At 43.7% G+C, this 19,504-nt stretch overlaps 1 protein-coding gene across 1 annotated transcript; it reads right to left on the reverse strand.

The window, feature by feature from the left end:
• Positions 1 to 14,134, reverse strand: LOC135507673 (uncharacterized). The gene is made up of 6 exons (XM_064927268.1): positions 13,608 to 14,134; positions 7,764 to 7,891; positions 7,388 to 7,561; positions 2,757 to 2,918; positions 2,385 to 2,496; positions 1 to 2,186 (listed from the first exon to the last, which is right to left on the reverse strand). The coding sequence occupies exons 1-6, from the start codon at positions 13,894 to 13,896 to the stop codon at positions 1,330 to 1,332; spliced, it is 1,722 nt and encodes a 573-aa protein (XP_064783340.1). The 5' UTR covers positions 13,897 to 14,134; the 3' UTR covers positions 1 to 1,329.
• Positions 14,135 to 19,504: the final 5,370 nt, after the last annotated feature.

The following is a 19,504-nucleotide window of genomic DNA, read 5'->3' on the forward strand; positions in this document are numbered from 1 at the left end:
TCAGATGCAAAACATTTAATATCCAACGTCTTCATCAGGGTGTAATCAAACACTGCGGGATGACTCGTTTATAGAGTGTCAAAAGACACACTGGTGTCTGTAATCATGGCCAAGTGTGGCCTATTATCATTGGTTAATTCTCACATATTAAAATGGCATACAAAGATCAGCATACAAAAAACAAATGGATAGCATGCGATCATAGATTCATTTTAGACTACACAAGCTTACAAACGATTACAGTGGCAAAAGTTACAATAATCACAAGAATGGCTTCAGATCAAAGTCTGCGTTGAGACCGAAGGGAGCAAGGGTCTTTAAATTAAAGACCTAGGCACCCTCTCGTTTTAACAATAAATTATCAAGATCACCCCCTCTCCTAGGGAGGGTGACATGTTCGATGCCAATATAATGCAGAGACAAAATCGAGTGGTTTGCTTCCAAAAAGTAGGCCGCAACTGGGTAAGTCGAGTTTTTGCACCTAATGGTGCTACGATGCTCTGAGATACGTACTTTTAATTTGCGCTTTGTCTTACCCACATAATTTTTACCACAAGGACAAGTTATCAGATAAATAACTGCCTTAGTGGAGCACATAATAACAACTTTGATTGGGATCTATTTCCCTGTTTTTGGGTGTTTGAAGGATCAACATTTATAAGTGCCATTGCATTGAGCACAGCCATTACACTTGTAATTTCCATCCAGTACGGGCGCAAATAGACATTGTTCGGGAATATCTTGGGGTGGTAAATCAGTGTACCAATTGGTCTCTGAGATTTCTGCCCCGCGAGAATATGACCAAAGGAAGGTCCGAAAACACATTACCGAGATTATTATCGGATTTTAGAATGTGCCAATGATTGAATGATTCCCTTAATTTGTTCAGAGCACTTTGAATAGCTGGTAGTTAGAATGCAAGAATGTCTCGTTTTGTTTTGGATTTTCTCAACGGCAATATTAATCTGATCATTTTTGTACCCCCTCTCCTTGAATTTTCTTTGCGTCTCAGCCATATTTCTGTTGAAATCTGATTGTTTTTTGCAAATTCTTTTGATTCGACAGAATTGGCTGTAGGGAAAACTATTTTTCAAGGGAAGTGGGTGACAACTGTCAGTAGGTTTCCTGTAAAGATCCGTGTATAAAACACTTTACCTTCAAACTAACTAGTGTGCTAAATTACTAAAATGTAAATATAAATGTACAACATATCACTATGCATATTCTGAGGTACCTCCTCGCTGAGAACCTCTTCCCCTTGTGGACCTCCAGGTGCATGTTCAGCTGGTGGGAGAACCTCTTCTCACAATTGGGGCAGCTGAAGGATTTCTACCCTGTGTGGACTCTCTGGTGCCTCTTCAGGCTGGAGGAGTGGGAGAAACTAGCTCGGCACAGGTGGCAGCCGAATGGTTTCTCCCCTGTGTGGACTCTCTGGTGCCTCTTCAGGTTGGACGAGTCTGAGAAACTGGCTTGGCACAGGTGGCAGCCGAATGGCTTCTCCCCTGTGTGCATCCTCTGGTGGATCTCCACCTGTTTGGGGAAACTGAAGGCTTTCCCACAGAACGAACACTGGAATCGCTTCTCTTTGCCACCGGATCTACTGATAGCATTACTACTACTGTCATTTGTCAATGGGCTTGTGTAGCCATTTAGTGTTAAGGCACTGGCATTGTCTGAGGTCTGGTTTAACATTAGGAGACTGTGAGGAGGATTAAGGCCAGGGACTGTCTGTGTTGTCACAGGGTCCATGTTCCAGTTGATGGATCCTATAGAAGGCAGGCTGAAGGCAGCACCTGTTAGCGGGTTACCCTGAGGCGCCATCAGTCTCTCTGAATCACAACTATAGGAGCAGGACGGAGCATCGCTAGCCGAATCTGTTCTTAGACAGACACCTCCTCGTGCCCGCAGACCAAATCTACACCTCGCCCTGGTCTCAGCTAGTCTGTTGTCATGGAGACTAAGTTCGGTTGTTGTTTTGTGTTCGGTTGTCTGTTTCTGGTTGTGGTTAACAGTGTTGTTCCCCAGCCCAGAGTTGAGGACGCTGTCCCATCCACTGACTTCCACTATGTCGCCTCTGGTCCTGACCGGCTCAGTGGTGATGTCCCTTGGGCCCTTGGTTGCACCTGTTGGGGTCTGGGAATCCAAGCTAGCTGCCCAGTCTCCTCTGTTAGCCTCCAACCAACCACCTGCAGGAAGAGGTTAGAAAACAGACTTTACAAACATGGCTTTTTTGTTGTTGTCAATAACTTGGTCATGTTTGTACATTGCAATGTGTGTTCTACTGATTTCATTTTATGAATGAAGAGAAAAACAATTGCCAGGCGCATCACTACTCCCATTGATGATATATTACTGTATGTAGGCTATATGTATTTGTCCCTTACCTTGCTCCCTCATCTTTAGTCCACTCAGCAGGTCAGTGCTCTCTGGTTCGTCCTCAATTGTCTCCTCTTTGACCAGCAGCAGATCAAGATTCCCATCCTCCATGTCTACTGACTGTAAGATATGTTAGTACTAGTACTAGGCAAACTGCTAGTTGATTTGATTTATTGACCCTATTTAATGGTTTGATAATTCAAAAGGCATGGTCCCACACTTACGACTAAATTTATCAAGACCTGGACCCATATCTACAAATAGTCTGAGTAAGAGTGCTGCTATTTATTATGATCTAAAAGGCTAAACTGATCTGAGAAGCTTTGTGGATACAGGCCCTGACCTAATACCATTCAGACAGTAGTTTACAGTGGGCTCACCTCAGTGAGACTGTGTGTGGTCCTGTGCTGCTCAGCTGGTTCCTCTGTGGGTTCAGGAAGAGGTGTAGTCTGGTTGTTTCCCATGACCATGGTCCCCTCAGGGTTCCCAAGACTCTCCTCACACCCCTCCTCCTTCACCAGCAGCACCTCTGGACCCACCTCCTGGAAGAGACAGGATGATACAGATTACACAGACATACACTTGGGACGGCAGGTAGCCTAATGGTTAGAGTGTTGGACTAGTCAGCGGAAGGTTGCAAGATCGAATCCCCGAGCTGACAAGGTACAAATCTGTTGTTCTGCCACTGAACAAGGCAGTTAACACACTGTTCCTAGGCCACCATTGAAAATAAGAATTTGTTCTTAACTGACTTGCCAAGTTAAATAAAGGTCAAATAAAATTACACTCCCTCGGTATGTACACAGAAAATAAACACACTTTTAACGTGTTTAGTCATCCCCACTACGTTTGAGTCATATACTGTCGATACAATGACTTCATTGTTGTTAAACCCATCATGTTGGACATACATATGATGTTGTAGGTAAAATATGTTGGCTATAATAAGTCAAAAGTCAGACTAAACTATTTGGACGTGTAGAGTAGGTGTTTGTTAGTGTGTGGGTATACTTAGTAAGTGTATGATGGTTATAAAGTGCTGTCGGGTTTATGCAGAATAGGGTGAGATCAGAGGTGATGTATACTAAAGAAAGTCTTAGAATGAAAGGTCCCATTTTGTGTTTATTAAACAGAAAAAAAAATTAAATACTCCATATGAAAACCACACATACAGTTGAAGTTGGATGTTTACATACACTTAAGTTGGTGTCATTAAAACTCGTTGTTCAACCACTCCACAAATGTCTTGTTAACAAACTCTAGTTTTGGCAAGTCAGTTAGGACATCTACCTTGTGCATGACACAAGTAATTCTTCCAACAATTGTTTAGACAGATTATTTCACTTATAATTTCATTGTATCACAATTCCAATGGGTCAGAAGTTTACATACACTAAGTTGCTGTGCCTTTAAACAGCTTGGATAATTCCAGAAAATGATGTCATGGCTTTAGAAGCCTCTGATAGGCTAATTGACATCATTTGGGTCAATTGGTGGTGTACCTGTGGATGTATTTCAAGGCCTACCTTCAAACTCTGTGCCTCTTTGCTTGACATCATGGGAAAATCAAAAGAAATCATCCAAGACCTCAGAAAAATAATTGTAGACCTCCACAAGTCTGGTTCATCCTTGGGAGCAGTTTCCAAACGCCTGAAGGTACCATGTTCATCAGTACAAACAATAGTATACACTTATAAACAACATGAGACCACGCAGCCGTCATACCGCTCAGGAAGGAGACGCGTTCTGTCTCCAAGAGATGAACGTACTTTGGTGCGAAAAGTGCAAATCAATCCCAAAACAACAGCAACAGACCTTGTGAAGATGCTGGAGGAAACGGGTACAAAAGTATCTATATCCACATAACCTGAAAGGCCGCTCAGCAAGGAAGAAGCCACTGCTCCAAAACCGCCATAAAAAACAAGCCAGACTATGGTTTGCAACTGCACATGGGGACAAAGATTGTACTTTTTGGAGAAATGTCCTCTGGTCTGATGAAACAAAAATAGAACTGTTTGGCCATAATGACCATCGTTATGTTTGGAAGAAAAAGGAGGAGGCTTGCAAGCTGAAGAACACCATCCCAACCGTGAAGCACGAGGGTGCCAGCATCATGTTATGGGGGTGCTTTGCTGCAGGAGGGCCTGGTGCACTAAACAAAATAGATGGCATCATGAGGATGGAATATGATGTTGATATATATATTGATATATTGAAGCCCTGACCTCAATCCTATAGAAAATTTGTGGGCAGAACTGAAAAAGCTTGTGCGAGCAAGGAGTCCTACAAACCTGACTCAGTTACACCAGGTCTGTCAGGAGGAATGGGCCACAATTCACCCAACTTATAGTGGGAAGCTTGTGGAAGGCTACCTGAAACATTTGACCGAAGTTAAACAATTTAAAGGCAATGCTACCAAATACTAATTGAGTGTATGTAAACTTCTGACCCACCGGGAATGTGATGAAAGAAATTAAAGCTGAAATAAATAATTCTCTCCACTGTTATTCTGACATGTCACATTCTTAAAATAAAGTGGTGATCCTAACTGACCTAAGACAGGGAATTGTTACTTGGATTAAATGTCAGGAATTGTGAAAACTGAGTTGAAATCTATTTGGCTAAGGTGTCTGTAAATATCCGACTTCAACTGTAAAGATGCAAATTGGCTGAAAAGGCATTAAAAAAAAATATCTTCATGAACTTGATAAACTGCATTCATTTTCTCATTAAAAGTGTCATTGGGGGAAACAAAATAAGTACTTGAATGGAAGTTATGAAACATGCATTTGAGAACATCATACAGCAGCGGTTTCCAACCTTTTCTAGCATAAGAGCTACTTTAAAAAAAATGAAACATGTTCCAAGCTACTATTTTTTTTTCTAGCTTTCAAATTGGCACGTTCTTCTGCCCTGCAACTCTTCCCTAGGTCCTTAGTGTATGAGAGAAAGTTGTGTTCTCTCAATATACTGGTAAATTCATGGTTAACAAACAACTAAGGGGGCCCTATAAAATCTGAGATCCCCCCCCCCCAATTATGTAATGTTATATTTTTCCAGGTTTTTCACTCTTAAAACTACAATTGAGAAACAACGAAATCAAATGCTTAAATCACATCAGAACACTTTTTTTGGTCTGTCTGGAAGAAAACAAAAAAACAAATTCCCCTTTAATTGTGCGTCTAGCGATGGTTCTGTAATGCTGCTGCTCATTTCATGGCAAAGTATGCAAATAATAGATACAAACACAACATTTAATTGAGAAGGTTTTGGGGAAACTCATAAGGCAGTTATCACATCAACTGGCTACACAGAGGGAGACAAATGCCTGCACCATACAGCCAGATGGGCAATATTGCTGAAAATGAATTGGCAGATATTGTGTTAAGTTTGGCTTTTTTAAGCGAATAGTGACTAACCAGGGGTGGGATAATGTCAATGCAGCGTTGACTAGATAGTAGCTGGGAGCTTGCTGTGTCTGATACTTGTGAGATTTGTTGGAACACATGAAAAGTGCATGTACTTTCAGAAATGTTTGGCAAGCTACTCATAGGTGGAGACACCAGAGATGGGCAACGTTGACGGGAGTGGGGTCCAGAAGAAATCTGACTCAAATCTCAAATTCCTGCAATTCTACACATTTTGCCATTGGGCGTAGAAATAATGTTGCAGCTTTAAAGCAAGTCTTCTGTAATTCTACACAATTTTACATTTGGTGGAGACATTTCTGCCAATTGCCCAGCCCTGGCCTACATAGTACAAACACAACATGTAACAGACTTTTTAGGCTTATATATGTCTTTATATATCACACAATGTCTGGATGCATTATTCTATCCAGGAATACTCAACACTGAAATCTGTGAATCTCATTATTCCAAATGCATCTGTGGGTCTTTTCTACTGACAAAAATAAAAATGCATCAGTCTTTAGTGAAGGGTTTGATCTCAAGTCAGAAGCTATCAGGTAGAATGGTAATTTTCTATGTTTCTATTGAGTGGAATGTTTTTTCTGCTGGTGTATCCTGAGGTAGGTCCTCTCTGAGAAGCTCTTCTCACACAGGGGGCAGCTGTAGGGTTTCTCCCCTGTGTGGCCCCTCTGGTGCCTCTTCAGGTCACCAGCCTGGGCGAAACGCATGTGACACTGGGTACAGCTGTAGGGTTTTTCTCCTGTGTGGACCATCTGGTGTCTCTTCAGGTGGCCAGCCTGTGTGAAGCGCATATGACACTGGGTACAACTAAAGGGTTTCTCCCCGGTGTGGATCCTCTGGTGGATCTCCACCTTCTGGAGGCAGCTGAAGCCTTTGTTACAGAACATGCAGAGGAACTGTTTCTCTTTACTATTGCCTGATGTGGCTCCCCCTCCCTGAGCCTGGGCTCTAACCCTGTCGTTTGAGTTCAATACCTGATCGAAAAGGACGTGGCCATGTGAATCGGAAGGCCCCATCGACGTGGACACTGGGTCGCTATCCCCGAGCACGTGTAAAGGGGAGTGAGTAACGACATTTGGATTTGTCTCTAAGCTTTTCCTATAATCTAAGAAATCTCTGCCCTGTGAGTGTCTGTCTCCTAGGTGACTATCTGCATTCCATGTGTGAGGAGCATCGCCCTCCACTTTCACAGTCACCTCATCTACCACTATACACCCCCCTTTCTTATCTAGGCACCCTTCAGAGTATAAACTACTACTGTACTGGTTCCAATCCTCTCTAGACTGATCAGTCTGTGTTTCTAAACCCAAGGATATGTTGCCAGGGTCCATCTCTGTAGCATAAGAACAAGACAGATCATCACCTCCGGTGTCTAACGCGTCACCATCCCTACAGAAATGAACTATCCTCTGGCGAAATATCGGTAAACACTCTGAGCTAGAAGCAGGAAGACAGCCCAGTGGCCCCAGCCTCTCTGGGTCTGATCTGTGGTCAGATCCTGTGTGTAACAGCCTGCGTGTTACAGTTAAAGTGTTGGTATCTGTCTCTGTCTTGAGGACGGTGTTCAGGAGTCCACTGACCTCCGTGATGCTGTGTTGGGTTCTGGGCCGCCCTGAGGCGGTTGTGGGGTCCTTCGTGGCTACAGGGGGCACTCCAGCCAGTCCAGTCTCAATGTCATCACTGCGCCGTGGGTACTCCTCTCCTTTAGACCTCTCCAGTTTGACCCCAGGAGCTACAGCCTCTGTATCTGCAGACTGACACAAGAAGAGTGGAGGTTATTACCGGGAAAATGAGTTGAATCGAATAACAATGTCGTAAGGAAGTCTCACAAGCTGCCCTATGGCAGATAAATAAGGATGTACATGTAAACAAGTGAATAGCTTGCATTTCTGAAATAAATGGGCCACATTTGATTTACAAAGTAACACATTTTTAATGCAGCACTATTACACTAACCTCTACGATAACATGCTGGGTTGAGGTTCCACTCCCCTCATCAACAGTGATTGGTTGGTCATCTCTCCATGTATTGTGTCCCACTGGCTTCACAAAGCTCTTGTGGCCTCCAGGTAGATGTCCTTCACCTGAGAAAGTGATTGGGGGAAAAGAGATTGGTAGGTTAGCTACTGTCTCCTCAACGGTATAGATCCTTGTCTGTGTTTGCAAACATTGTCGCATGAGGGCGCAGGGTGTAATTTGGTTGCAGAACACAGGGAGTTCTCATAGAATGCCAGAAAGAAAAAAAACATTTCACATGTTGCTTTTGAGTGCATTTTACACTACCTTGGGATTGTAATTGGACCCCTGGAGGGCATAATTCTTCCTGATGTGTATTACCTGTAGGTGACACCGTCAGCCCAGCCGATAGTGCTGAGTGATTAACCCAAATGTCAGTTGTTTTTCGGTTTCTAAACAACTAATTGACCAACATCTGCGGAGCAGGCATGGAGACTGAAAGACAATTTATGCTTGATCTGTAAATGTTGTAAGTTCTGACGCATTTGCGGCGGCTTCAGACGCATGCTTAGGCCAAAGCAAGCTCCATATTGCATTGCGGAGGGCTCCATATAGCTCTGCATTGACATGTTTGGTTGACAGAAGGTGGGGGCGGTATGTCCTGTATGAACAATAGCTCTGCTCCGCTAAGCGCAAGAGGTATGTATGAAAGCCCTGATTTCGGCAGACAATGCATCGCAGTAAATGCTGTACTGCCACTTCAGGTGACGAATTGACCACGAAGAACCTTTTGAGAGAAGCGAGAAGGCGCAATCGAGAGGGCTAGAAAGCAGTTGCTTCGCTATCCTGAAAATACATGATCTAAGTGATTGACAATTGGTATTCAGCAGTCAAAGTATGACTTATTTACTTTGAAGAACTACTCAAATTGATTTTGTCATACAGCATAGACAGCAGCTCTATAGAGGTTGAATGAAATAAAGTCATCAAATAAAACATGTTATTCAAGTAATGTGAATAAATGGTTAATAAGCAGTAAAGGCAGTCTACCGTTGTGGGTATTTTATTAATCGTATTAATCTCTGTTATAGCGTTCAACCCACATGATGCATAGCGCTAATCGTTCAGCAATGCCAGCCTGTAATACACTCCTGTCCAGGCTGCAAAGGCATCGGTATTTTATTTTATGTTTGTGTGTGACGAAGACGATTCGTGATTAAGGCAGTCGCCTAACCTAGCCTGTTAACGTTAGCTCGCTACTACTAGTGAATATAATTTTAGCTAAAAGTAATCTATAGAGATTTGAAACAATTTGCACCATGTCTAAGAGACAAAAACTATCAGGAAGCGAATATTTCAAAACAAATTAAAAAATTAGATGAGGCACAATCTCTAAACCACAGAAATTAGCTGGTTAAATTGATAAACGTGCAGCAATGTCCATCAGCCGGTGTGAAGAATGACAAGCCTATGAGGACAGGCCATTCATTCGCCGAGAACGACGAGCCCCTGTTTGCTGATTCTTGCAGCGAAGACGGCAAACTGGAGGAGTCCGAGCCATGCACTTCCACCAATGATGACAGCTCTCTGGCTGGACAAGAACAGGTGGTCGCACCAGGCCCAGCCACACCTCCAAACAATGCCGGCGGAGACCCTACTATCTTGGACCCGGATTCAGATTTGTCGCTACCCGTTCCGGATGAGAGTGGTGGTGCTGCTGATAAATCCGACTGCCAGGCAAAATAAATAGAAAAGATCCCAGTGAGTGGCCAAAATATATGAATGGATCTTTACGGGATATGCTAGTGCAGGCTGGGCCACATCAGGAGGAGGAGGGGAATTTCCCAAGAAATGAAGGGCAACGAAAGTTTTCGGTGGCCCACTACAATAGGAGGATGGCGAACAGGGAGAGAGTGGAGAGACCATGGCTTGTCTATTTCAAGCAGAGAGATGCAGCCTTCTGTTTTTGCTGCAAACTTTATTCACAGGAGTGCAAATCTGAGCTGGTCAGGGATGGAATCAGGGACTGGAAAAATCAGTGACACCCCCTCAGCTCGCATGATAACTCGCATGACCACCTAGATAGTTTCTAGAGGTGGAAGGAGCTGGAGGCTGGTGTCCAGGCAAATTTAGATGATTTGAGGCCCATGGACAGCTACTGAGAGAAAACATAGCAGACTGCAATGCAGCACCACAGCAGAGGAAAGAGGCCACTCTAAGCGGAGACGAAATACATAAATGCTGAAACTGAGGTTGAACAATAAAATTCGATTTGGTCATTGACAAAGCTTATTTTACACTGCTCCAGCGAAACAAGGCCCGTCATGCATTTATGAAAGCACTTGTTTCCAAAGCTCAAATGCTCTTACTGTTTTACAGTTCTACAGGAATATTAAAATATGTTAAATATGTTACACATTTTTTAAAATTGTAATTGTAACAATTATGGTGCGGTGCCATGTGTTATAACAGGTGGATTACTATTTGCCAGCAGCATACCACCCTGCATACCACTGCTGGCTTACATCTGAAGCTAAGCAGGGTTGGTCCTGGTCAGTCCCTGGATGGAAGACCAGATGCTGCTGGAAGTGGTGTTGGAGGGCCAGTAGGAGGCACTCTTTCCTCTGGTCTAAAAAAATATCCCAGTGCCTGGGGGCAGTGAATGGGGACACTGCCCCGTGAGGGCTGCTGTCTTTCAGCTGTAATGTTAAACAGGTGTCCTGACTCTCTGCGGTCATTAAAGATCCCATGGCACTTATCGTAAGAGTAGGGGTGTTAACCCTGATGACCTGGCTAAATTCCCAATCTGGCCCTCAAACCATCACGGTCACCTAATAATCCCCAGTTTACAATTGGCTCATTCACCCCCCTCCTCTCCCCTGTAACTATTTCCCAGGTCGTTGCTGCAAATGAGAATGTGTTCTCAGCCAACTTACCTGGTAAAATAACAGATAATTATAAGAAACTCAGTTTCCTACTAGATTGCAACATTGCAACTCTCCGATGCAGGGTTTAAAGTCAAATTCTCTTCTGCCTGGTGAGGGACCTCCAAAAAAATGTTATGGGCATAAACATAGAATGACATATAATTGGAGCCTATTTCTTCATCTCCCAAAAAAATAAGTGGTGAGCCTACCTGTTTGACAGACACAATTATCCTATCCATAGATGTCGGTATAGCCAAATACTCCCAATACTGTTGCATGCACTGATTAAATACCTCTGTCTGGGAAGGGCTTGGTGTGTTTGACTAAAACCAGGGCTCGAGTTGAGTGAGGTTATCACATATCCCCTGTGCCCTTTTCGTTAACAAAGGCTATCTATTGTTTGCTTTATATTTTGAAACAAATACAAAACGTATCCAGATTATATCAAGCGTTCAATAACAATGCTCAACTCTGATGCCTTATGGTAAAAACAAGCTCAAAAATGCCAGCGAAAGAGTTGACCGATGCATATGTGGATATATTGATTCCACTCTATGACAATCTGAAGCTAAACTGCAGCCTATAATATTCGAGGAGATTTAAAAATGTGACTTTGCTATTCTGTCCTTATTGAGCTTTTCTCTTTCTGAAAAGAGAATATGTTTGTTTAAACTTAGGCAGCTTTTAGGGAAGCACTTCTGTTGTTGGGTTATACCATAGACGAGTAGCCAGCAGTTGAAGCTTACAGTTTTCTGCATCAACAGAACCTCTGTCTGGGTGGAAAAGTAATTTTTGAAAGTGCAATGCTTAGATTCATACGGATGTCTAAGATGTCATTATTTTTGTCTCACCTCGGGTGGCAGAACGTACAGAGCATTGGTGATTTTATCAATGTAATCAGATTGAAAATATTACGCTGTTATTGACATTGAACTGATTATATAGCCTACTAACAAGGCCAAACCTATTGGGGGAGGGGAAGATTTGTCTCGCCTCGGGAGGCAGAACTGTCTGAATAATAAATATAGATAGATAGATAGATAGATAGATAGATAGATAGATATCCATCTATATCTATATCTATATCTATATCTATATATATATATATATATATATATACACACACACTGCTCAAAAAAATAAAGGGAACACTTAAACAACACAATGTTACTCCAAGTCAATCACACTTCTGTGAAATCAAACTGTCCACTTAGGAAGCAACACTGATTGACAATAAATTTCACATGCTGTTGTGCAAATGGAATAGACAACAGGTGGAAATTATAGGCAATTAGCAAGACACCCCCAATAAAGGAGTGGTTCTGCAGGTGATAACCACAGACCACTTCTCAGTTCCTATGCTTCCTGGCTGATGTTTTGGTCACTTTTGAATGCTGGCGGTGCTTTCACTCTAGTGGTAGCATGAGACGGAGTCTACAACCCACACAAGCGGTTCAGGTAGTGCAGCTCATCCAGGATGGCACATCAATGCGAGCTGTGGCAAGAAGGTTTGCTGTATCTGTCAGCGTAGTGTCCAGAGCATGGAGGCCTCCAGCAGGTCACAAATGTGCATGTGTCTGCTCAAACGGTCAGCAACAGACTCCATGAGGGTGGTATGAGGGCCCGACGTCCACAGGTGGGGGTTGTGCTTACAGCCCAACACCGTACAGGACGTTTTTCATTTGCCAGAGAACACCAAGATTGGCAAATTCGCCACTGGCGCCCTGTGCTCTTCACAGATGAAAGTAGGTTCACACTGAGCACGTGACAGACGTGACAGGGTCTGGAGACGCCGTGGAGAACGTTCTGCTGCCTGCAACATTCTCCAGCATGACCAGTTTGGTGGTGGGTCAGTCATGGTGTGGGGTGGCATTTCTTTGGGGGGTTCCATGTGCTCGCCAGAGGTAGCCTGACTGCCATTAGGTACTGAGATGAGATCCTCAGACCCCTTATGAGACCATATGCTGGTGCGGTTGGCCCTGGGTTCCTCCTAATGCAAGACAATGCTAGTCCTCATGTGGCTGGAGTGTGTCAGCAGTTCCTGCAAGAGGAAGGCATTGATGCTATGGACTGGCCCGCCCGTTCCCCAGACCTGAATCCAATTGAGCACATCTGGGGCATCATGTCTCGCTCCATCCACCAACGCCACGTTGCACCACAGACTGTCCAGGAGTTGGCAGATGCTTTAGTCCAGGTCTGGGAGAAGATCCCTCAGGAGACCATCCGCCACCTCATCAGGAGCATGCCCAGGCGTAGTAGGGAGGTCATACAGGCACGTGGAGGCCACACACACTACTGAGCCTCATTTTGACTTGTTTTAAGGACATTACAAAGTTGGATCAGCCTGTAGTGTGTTTTTCCACTTTAATTTTGAGTGTGACTCCAAATCCAGACCTCCATGGGTTGATAAATTTGATTTCCATTGATAATCTGTGTGATTTTGTTGTCAGCACATTCACCTATGTAAAGAAAAAAGTATTTAATAAGAATATTTCATTCATTCAGATCTAGGATGTGTTATTTTAGTGTTCCCTTTATTTTTTTGAGCAGTGTATATATATCACTACCATTCTAGGGTGGCTAATGCTACTTCCTGATGTTGCCAGGAGTAGACAGACTCACTTGGTGTGCAACATCCGAAAGTTGTCCGAAAATGGTGGTGGATTTTTTATATGACCAGCACGCACATTTTGTCCGTGTTTTCCCCACTGACGAGCCATTAAATCAAGTTACGGAAGAAACTGAAGCATTTGCAGCCTGAATGGAGGATGTTTTATGTACCAGCCGGTCCATAGGGGCCAAGTTTATTGCGAACGGAATACATTAAAGTCGGACGTAAGATGACAAACCATGTAAAAGGCCGGTTGGGCTCGGCTATATATGAATGGCGACAGCCACCGCCTTCTGCTAAATGTACCTCTTGTCATTCCTTTGTATCGGTCGAGGATCTTGACACTACTGGGACGACTGGCGAGGACGCGCTCTCGCATTATTCTCTCTGCGCGTTCCCGTGCCACCTTCAGTTCCAGTAGCTGTAGTTTCCTCCGCAATCCCCTGTTTTCTTTCTTGCTTTGAGTTATTTCCAAACGAAACACTGCATAGTCGTCGTCTACGACTTTACAGATCTCTGCCACGGCTGCATTCGCTAGCACCTCCATGATGGAGGCTATTTGAGTGTGAAAAACCATACAGTTAACGTTAGCCATTTTTAGCTAACCAGCAGCCAGCTAGCATCGATACAAAGCCCCGTGATCAACGCGAATTAAAAACTGCCTGGGGTAATTATGCGATTCTGTGCAGTTAAAAGTGTCACCGTTTTAGTTCCAGGGTGTTAATAAACGTCTAAATAACATCAATATAAACGCTTGTTTCTGGTCACTGTTCACTTCCGTTCTTCTTCTTTAAAGTTTTATGGCCGACTACATCTATTGGTGTATTGCAGCCACCTACTGTCTTCTTTGATATTATGGTTGTCCGAAAACAAATGCTAAAGGTCCATGCTGCCACCTACTGTTTTGGATGTATATCAGCCCAAGTAATTAACTAAATCAAATAAACAAGAACAAAACTCAATTTACTCCTTAATTCGGGATCTGGGCCCTGAGAAGGAAGAGCATTTTAGGACAGTATTTTTTGCAATGTATCGGCAGTGAAGTCCTGGAAACTCCAAAACATTTCTGCTCCAGTTTCTTTGACTCTGTTTGTTTATGCAGTACAATTAATCATATATGAGATAAACACCCTAAAATCCACCTTCACAATCAGCATATCAGTTTCCCTCAACTGTTGAACAACACTCGGTCTCCACAGTCTCCGGAGCATCCACCGCCATGCCTTCAGCTCCGCTCTCTCATTCAACTACTTCACGTGTCACTGGAGATGACCTGCTGTATAGCCCTGACCCTTGCCACTTCATACACCTTTACCCTAACTGGGCACTCCAGGGAAGTGGGAACGTGGTTGCCATCACAATTACAACATCGTCCACCCTCAGATTCTTCAACATTCCTTCGGCACACACTTGATATATGTCCATACCTTTTGCAATTCCGGAAAAACAGAGGCTTGGATACAGACAGAAGCTCTCACTGCAGACATAACATATCCCATTTTCACATGTGAAGGGAGATACTCTTCGTCAAACATCAATAAAACCGACAGGCTTTCTTCTTTCCCCCATCCAGTACACGGCATGCTTCAACTACTCCTCGTAAATCACAAAGCCTCCACATTTCGGGGCAGCAGGTAGCCTAGTGGTTAGTGTTGGGCCAGTTACCTTAAGGATGCAACAATTCAAGTTCTGTCAATGATGTTTGGCTTGTAATGTGATGTGATTGATCTGAAGCCAAATCAACACTGACTTCCCTTGAGACTTTTTTTGTTTGTTGGTGCCCTTCCCTTGCTTCAATGCTATGGTGGCAACAACGTCATGAGCTTTTTGACTAGACAGCATAGATGGGCTACACATACAGAGACAGAGAGGGCACGATTTTGTTCCCTTGGATGCTTTATCCTGGTGAGATACATTCAGCCTCTTGCGAATTGAAGGAAATGTATGGAACACAGAGAGACAAAATAAATTGTTTTGTATGTATTTTTCTTTATTTCTTGGTAATTTTTTGGAGGAAGCCTAGCTTCCCTTGGCATCCATGAATACAAGCCATTCCATATTATTACTGTTCATGGTTGCACCTCTACTTACAATTACACTGTAGAGAACAGATCTTATTGATTGAAACTCAAACAGTGTGGTTAAATTAAAAATGTATGCACACTGTTCTTTGAAATACAGTACTGCTTATTACAAAACACTTCCAATCTATGATCAGTATCTTTTGAAATATTTACTTAATACTTAACTGATGTAGATGGAATAAAGTCATTCTATTATTTTATACTCTATTCTTTCTAACGAGCAGACTACTTTAGAAAGAACAGTGCGTTAGCAAGAATAGAGTAGAAAAGAATAGAATGACTTTATTCCATCTACATCACCTCAATAAGGTAAATATTCAATTGTCTTTTGTCAATTGTCTAGCTGTACTTTTGGTTTATGGTTGATGCAGATTGTTGTCCATTAGCCAATGAGTGTTTATCAATGAGTTCAAAGCACGTGAATGTATCCAACTCGTATTAACGACTTCACAACTGGTAAGAGCGGCGGGTGGCCTTGCGATTTGAGCGTTGGGCAGTAATCGAAAGGTCGGCTCGAATACCAGAGATGACAAGGTGAAAAATCTGTCGATGTGCCCTTGAGCAAGGCACTTAACCCTAATTTGATCCAAGGGGCGCCATACTACTATGGCTGACCCTATAAAACAAAATCATTTCACTGCACCTGTGCGGTGCATGACAAAACACCACCTCAAAATTGGTTACGAACGCAGCATTGGTCTTTGAGCTCCCTCCTTGACCGTTAGACCTCTTGTTTGGGTGTTGTTGGGATTGCGAGCTGTGTTATAGGCTAGGTACACTGCATTCGGAAAGTATTCAGACCCCCTAACAAAATGTGGAAAAAGTTACGTTATAGCCTTATACAAAAATGGATACATACCTATGTAAATAAGGTACATGTTTTTTATAAATGTGTAAAAATGTCTAAAACCCTGTTTTCACTTTGACATTATGAGGTATTGTGTGTGGATTGATAATTGCAATTTTAAATTGTATCCATTTTAGAATAAGGATGCAACATAAAATGTTGAAAATGGGAAGGGATCTGAATACTTTACGAATGCACTGTACCTCTTGTGGTGAAAGCCCATCCTGGCACTGTCTGTATTGGTGGGGTAACCATGAGGTACTGTAATTGAGGAAGGCTAGATCTAGGTCCAGGCCCTTCTATGAACCCAGTAACAAGGCATTAGATGAGAACCTGAAGGAGAAGACAGACTTCCTGATGGACCACCACCAGGGAAATCTCCCACCACTCTCTGTGAAGGCTGAAGCCCAGGATGACCTGCTCTGTTCATCATGGATACTGCGGTGTTTGTATCATAGGAACAGGACGGTCTATCTCTATCAGCCTCAGGCCCTGCTTCATCCCTGCACTGAGACTGTAAAGAGAAGGGTCTGGGCTGCAGACTGGATCCCTGACTGGAGCCTCTGTCTCTCTCATGACCACCAGGACTGAGGGTGTTCAGTCCCCCTGTACACTGGTTGTGATCTGTGTGGTGGAGTCTATGTCCCTAGCGGCACAGTGCCGGTTCCGACTCAGGTAGGAAGAGTGACAGCTCCTGATCCAGTGTCCTTTTCCGGGGCCCGGGTTTGTGACCAGCCACTTCAGAGGTCCAGTCTCTCCCACCAGCAACATCGGATACCAGCAGGTCTTCATGGACTGCAGACTGTAAACACAAATTGTACAGAGATGTATAATGGTTTATATAAGAAACAATTTTCTGTACACACAGAAACATGATAATAATACAATGTTAACCACAGTCAAGTGTGACAGAGATGGTCACAGAGCAGAGGACTGCCGTTTTAAAGACGAAATTTGTCACAAATGCAGTAGAAGGGGGCACATTCAAAGAGCATGCAGAGCTAAATTCAGTCACAACAGGAAAACTGAAAAAATTAAAGGGTCTGTGAATGCACTAGCAGAGAACAGTGGCAGTATTTCAGATGAACGATTAATTGGTACAATGTAGTTAAACACAGTGACTTCTCCCAGCAGTAGCATAATATGGGTGACACCAGACATCGAAGGCAAACCCCTCGAAATGGAGCTGGACACGGGATCTGCAGTGTCTATAATTTCCACTACTGTCTACAATGAGCACTTCAAGGCTATCAAGCTGAAGAACACAAATGTGTTGCTGAAGACCTACTCAGGAGAGAGATTGAGCCCAATGGGGGCATTGCAGGTCAGAGTGCGGTATGGGGGGCAAACACAGCAGTTACAGCTGTATGTGGTGCCTGGAACTGGCCCCCCATTATTTGGGCAGGGAATGGCTTTCAAAAATAAAGCTGAACTGGTGTGACTTGAAAATGCTTCACACGTTCCAGTCCAAATAGAATGGCACAGACCAAACACTGGAACACTTGCGGAGGAAATACAACACAGTATTCAGTGATCAGATGGGAACAGTAAAAGGCTTCACAGCCAAACTTGTACTGCGAGATGACGCAACCCGACATTCTGCAAAGCCAGATCTGTTCCATACTCCCTGAGACCAAAGGTGGAAGCGGAAATCGATCGCTTGCAGGATACAGGGATCCTGACGAAAGTGGACAGAAGCAAATGGGCCACACCCATAGTTCCTATTGTGAAGAAAGATGGGTCTTTTAGAATGTGTGGGGACTTCAAGGTAACTGTGAATTCAATGTTGCATGTGGACCAATACCCCCTACCACATCTAGATGATATCTTTGCTGCACTATCTGGTGGGAAACACTTCAGTAAAATCGATCTGAAACAGGCTTACCTGCAGCTACCGGTTGAAGAGAGCTCCAAACAGTACCTGACAATAAACACACACAAAGGTCTATACAGGTATAAGCGCCTGGTTGTTGGCATTGCATCAGCCCCAGCCATTTGGCAACGAACTATTGACCAGATTTTGCAAGGAATCCCAGGAACCCAATGTATCCTGGATGACATGATCATAACAGGACGCACCGACAAAGAGCACCTGGCTAACCTGGAAGAGGTCCTGAAAAGACTGAAAGAGTATGGTCTACAGGCAAACTTAGAGAAGTGTGAGTTCTTCAAAGACAAGATTATCTTCTGTGGACATGAGATTGACTGCAATGGATTGCACAAAACACAGGACAAAATTGAGGCAGTGGTACAGGCACCACGACCACAAAATATCACAGAAGTGAGATCTTTCACGGGACTGATCAATTACTACAGAAGATTCCTCCCAAACCTTTCAGCAGTACTCCAGCCTCTAAATCAGCTCCTGGAAAAGAATAGGACATGGCGGTGGACAGAGCAGTTTGAAAATGCATTTTTTGGAGGCAAAACGGCTCATAACATCTGAACAGGTCCTGACGCATTACGACCCTGAAATGCCAGTGAAGTTGGCTTGTGATGCGTCCTCTTATGGCTTAGGGGCCGTCCTTTCACACACACTGAAAGATGGGTCAGAGAGGCCAGTTGCATTCGCATCACGAACATTGAATGATGCAGAGAAAAACTACTCACAAATCGACAAAGAAGCACTGGCACTAGTGTGGGGCGTCAAGAAATTCCACCCATACCTATATGGCAAGCGTTTCACACTGGTTACAGATCACCAGCCATTGCTTTCCAATTACAGTCCAAAGGAAGGCATTCCGGCAATAACATCAGCCAGGTTACAGCGATATGCCCTGTTCCTTGCCAGTCATATGTATGACATTGAGTTTAAGCCGTCATCCCTCCACACAAATGCAGATGGATTATCCAGACTGCCGTGGGCAAGAGAAAGACAAAGGAGGGTGGATGCAGTGGACATGTTCCATACCGCTCAGGTCGAGGCACTACCAGTCACAAGCACAGTTACCAAACAGGAGACAAGGAAAGATGTGACCTTGTCAAAAGTGTACACCTACACCATGTCAGGATGGCCAGCTACTGGCAGAAAGGAGCTGACTCCGTATTTCCAGCGGAGAAACGAAATTACAACGTACCAAGGATGTTTGATGTGGGGAATGAGAGTCATGATACCCCAGAAATGCCAACATCTAGTTTTGCAGCAACTACATGAAGGTCATGTTGGAATTGTCAAAATGAAGCTGCTCGCAAGGAGCCACTTCTGGTGGCCAGATCTGAATCAACAGATAGAAAACATGGCAAAGAACTGTAGCAGATGTTTGGAAACCCTT

Source organism: Oncorhynchus masou, chromosome 21 (assembly GCF_036934945.1).
Source record: "Oncorhynchus masou masou isolate Uvic2021 chromosome 21, UVic_Omas_1.1, whole genome shotgun sequence".
Lineage (NCBI taxonomy): Eukaryota > Metazoa > Chordata > Actinopteri > Salmoniformes > Salmonidae > Oncorhynchus > Oncorhynchus masou.

Bases quoted from the DNA above. Each gene is read 5' to 3' on its own strand.
- LOC135507673 (XM_064927268.1), bottom strand. From the start codon at position 13,896: ATGGCTAACGTTAACTGTATGGTTTTTCACACTCAAATAGCCTCCATC. The intron at 7,562-7,763 runs GTTAGTGTAATA...TTCTTGTGTCAG, and splicing joins CCCAGCATGTTATCGTAGAG to TCTGCAGATACAGAGGCTGT. The intron at 2,497-2,756 runs GTGAGCCCACTG...CATATCTTACAG, and splicing joins CCACACACAGTCTCACTGAG to TCAGTAGACATGGAGGATGG.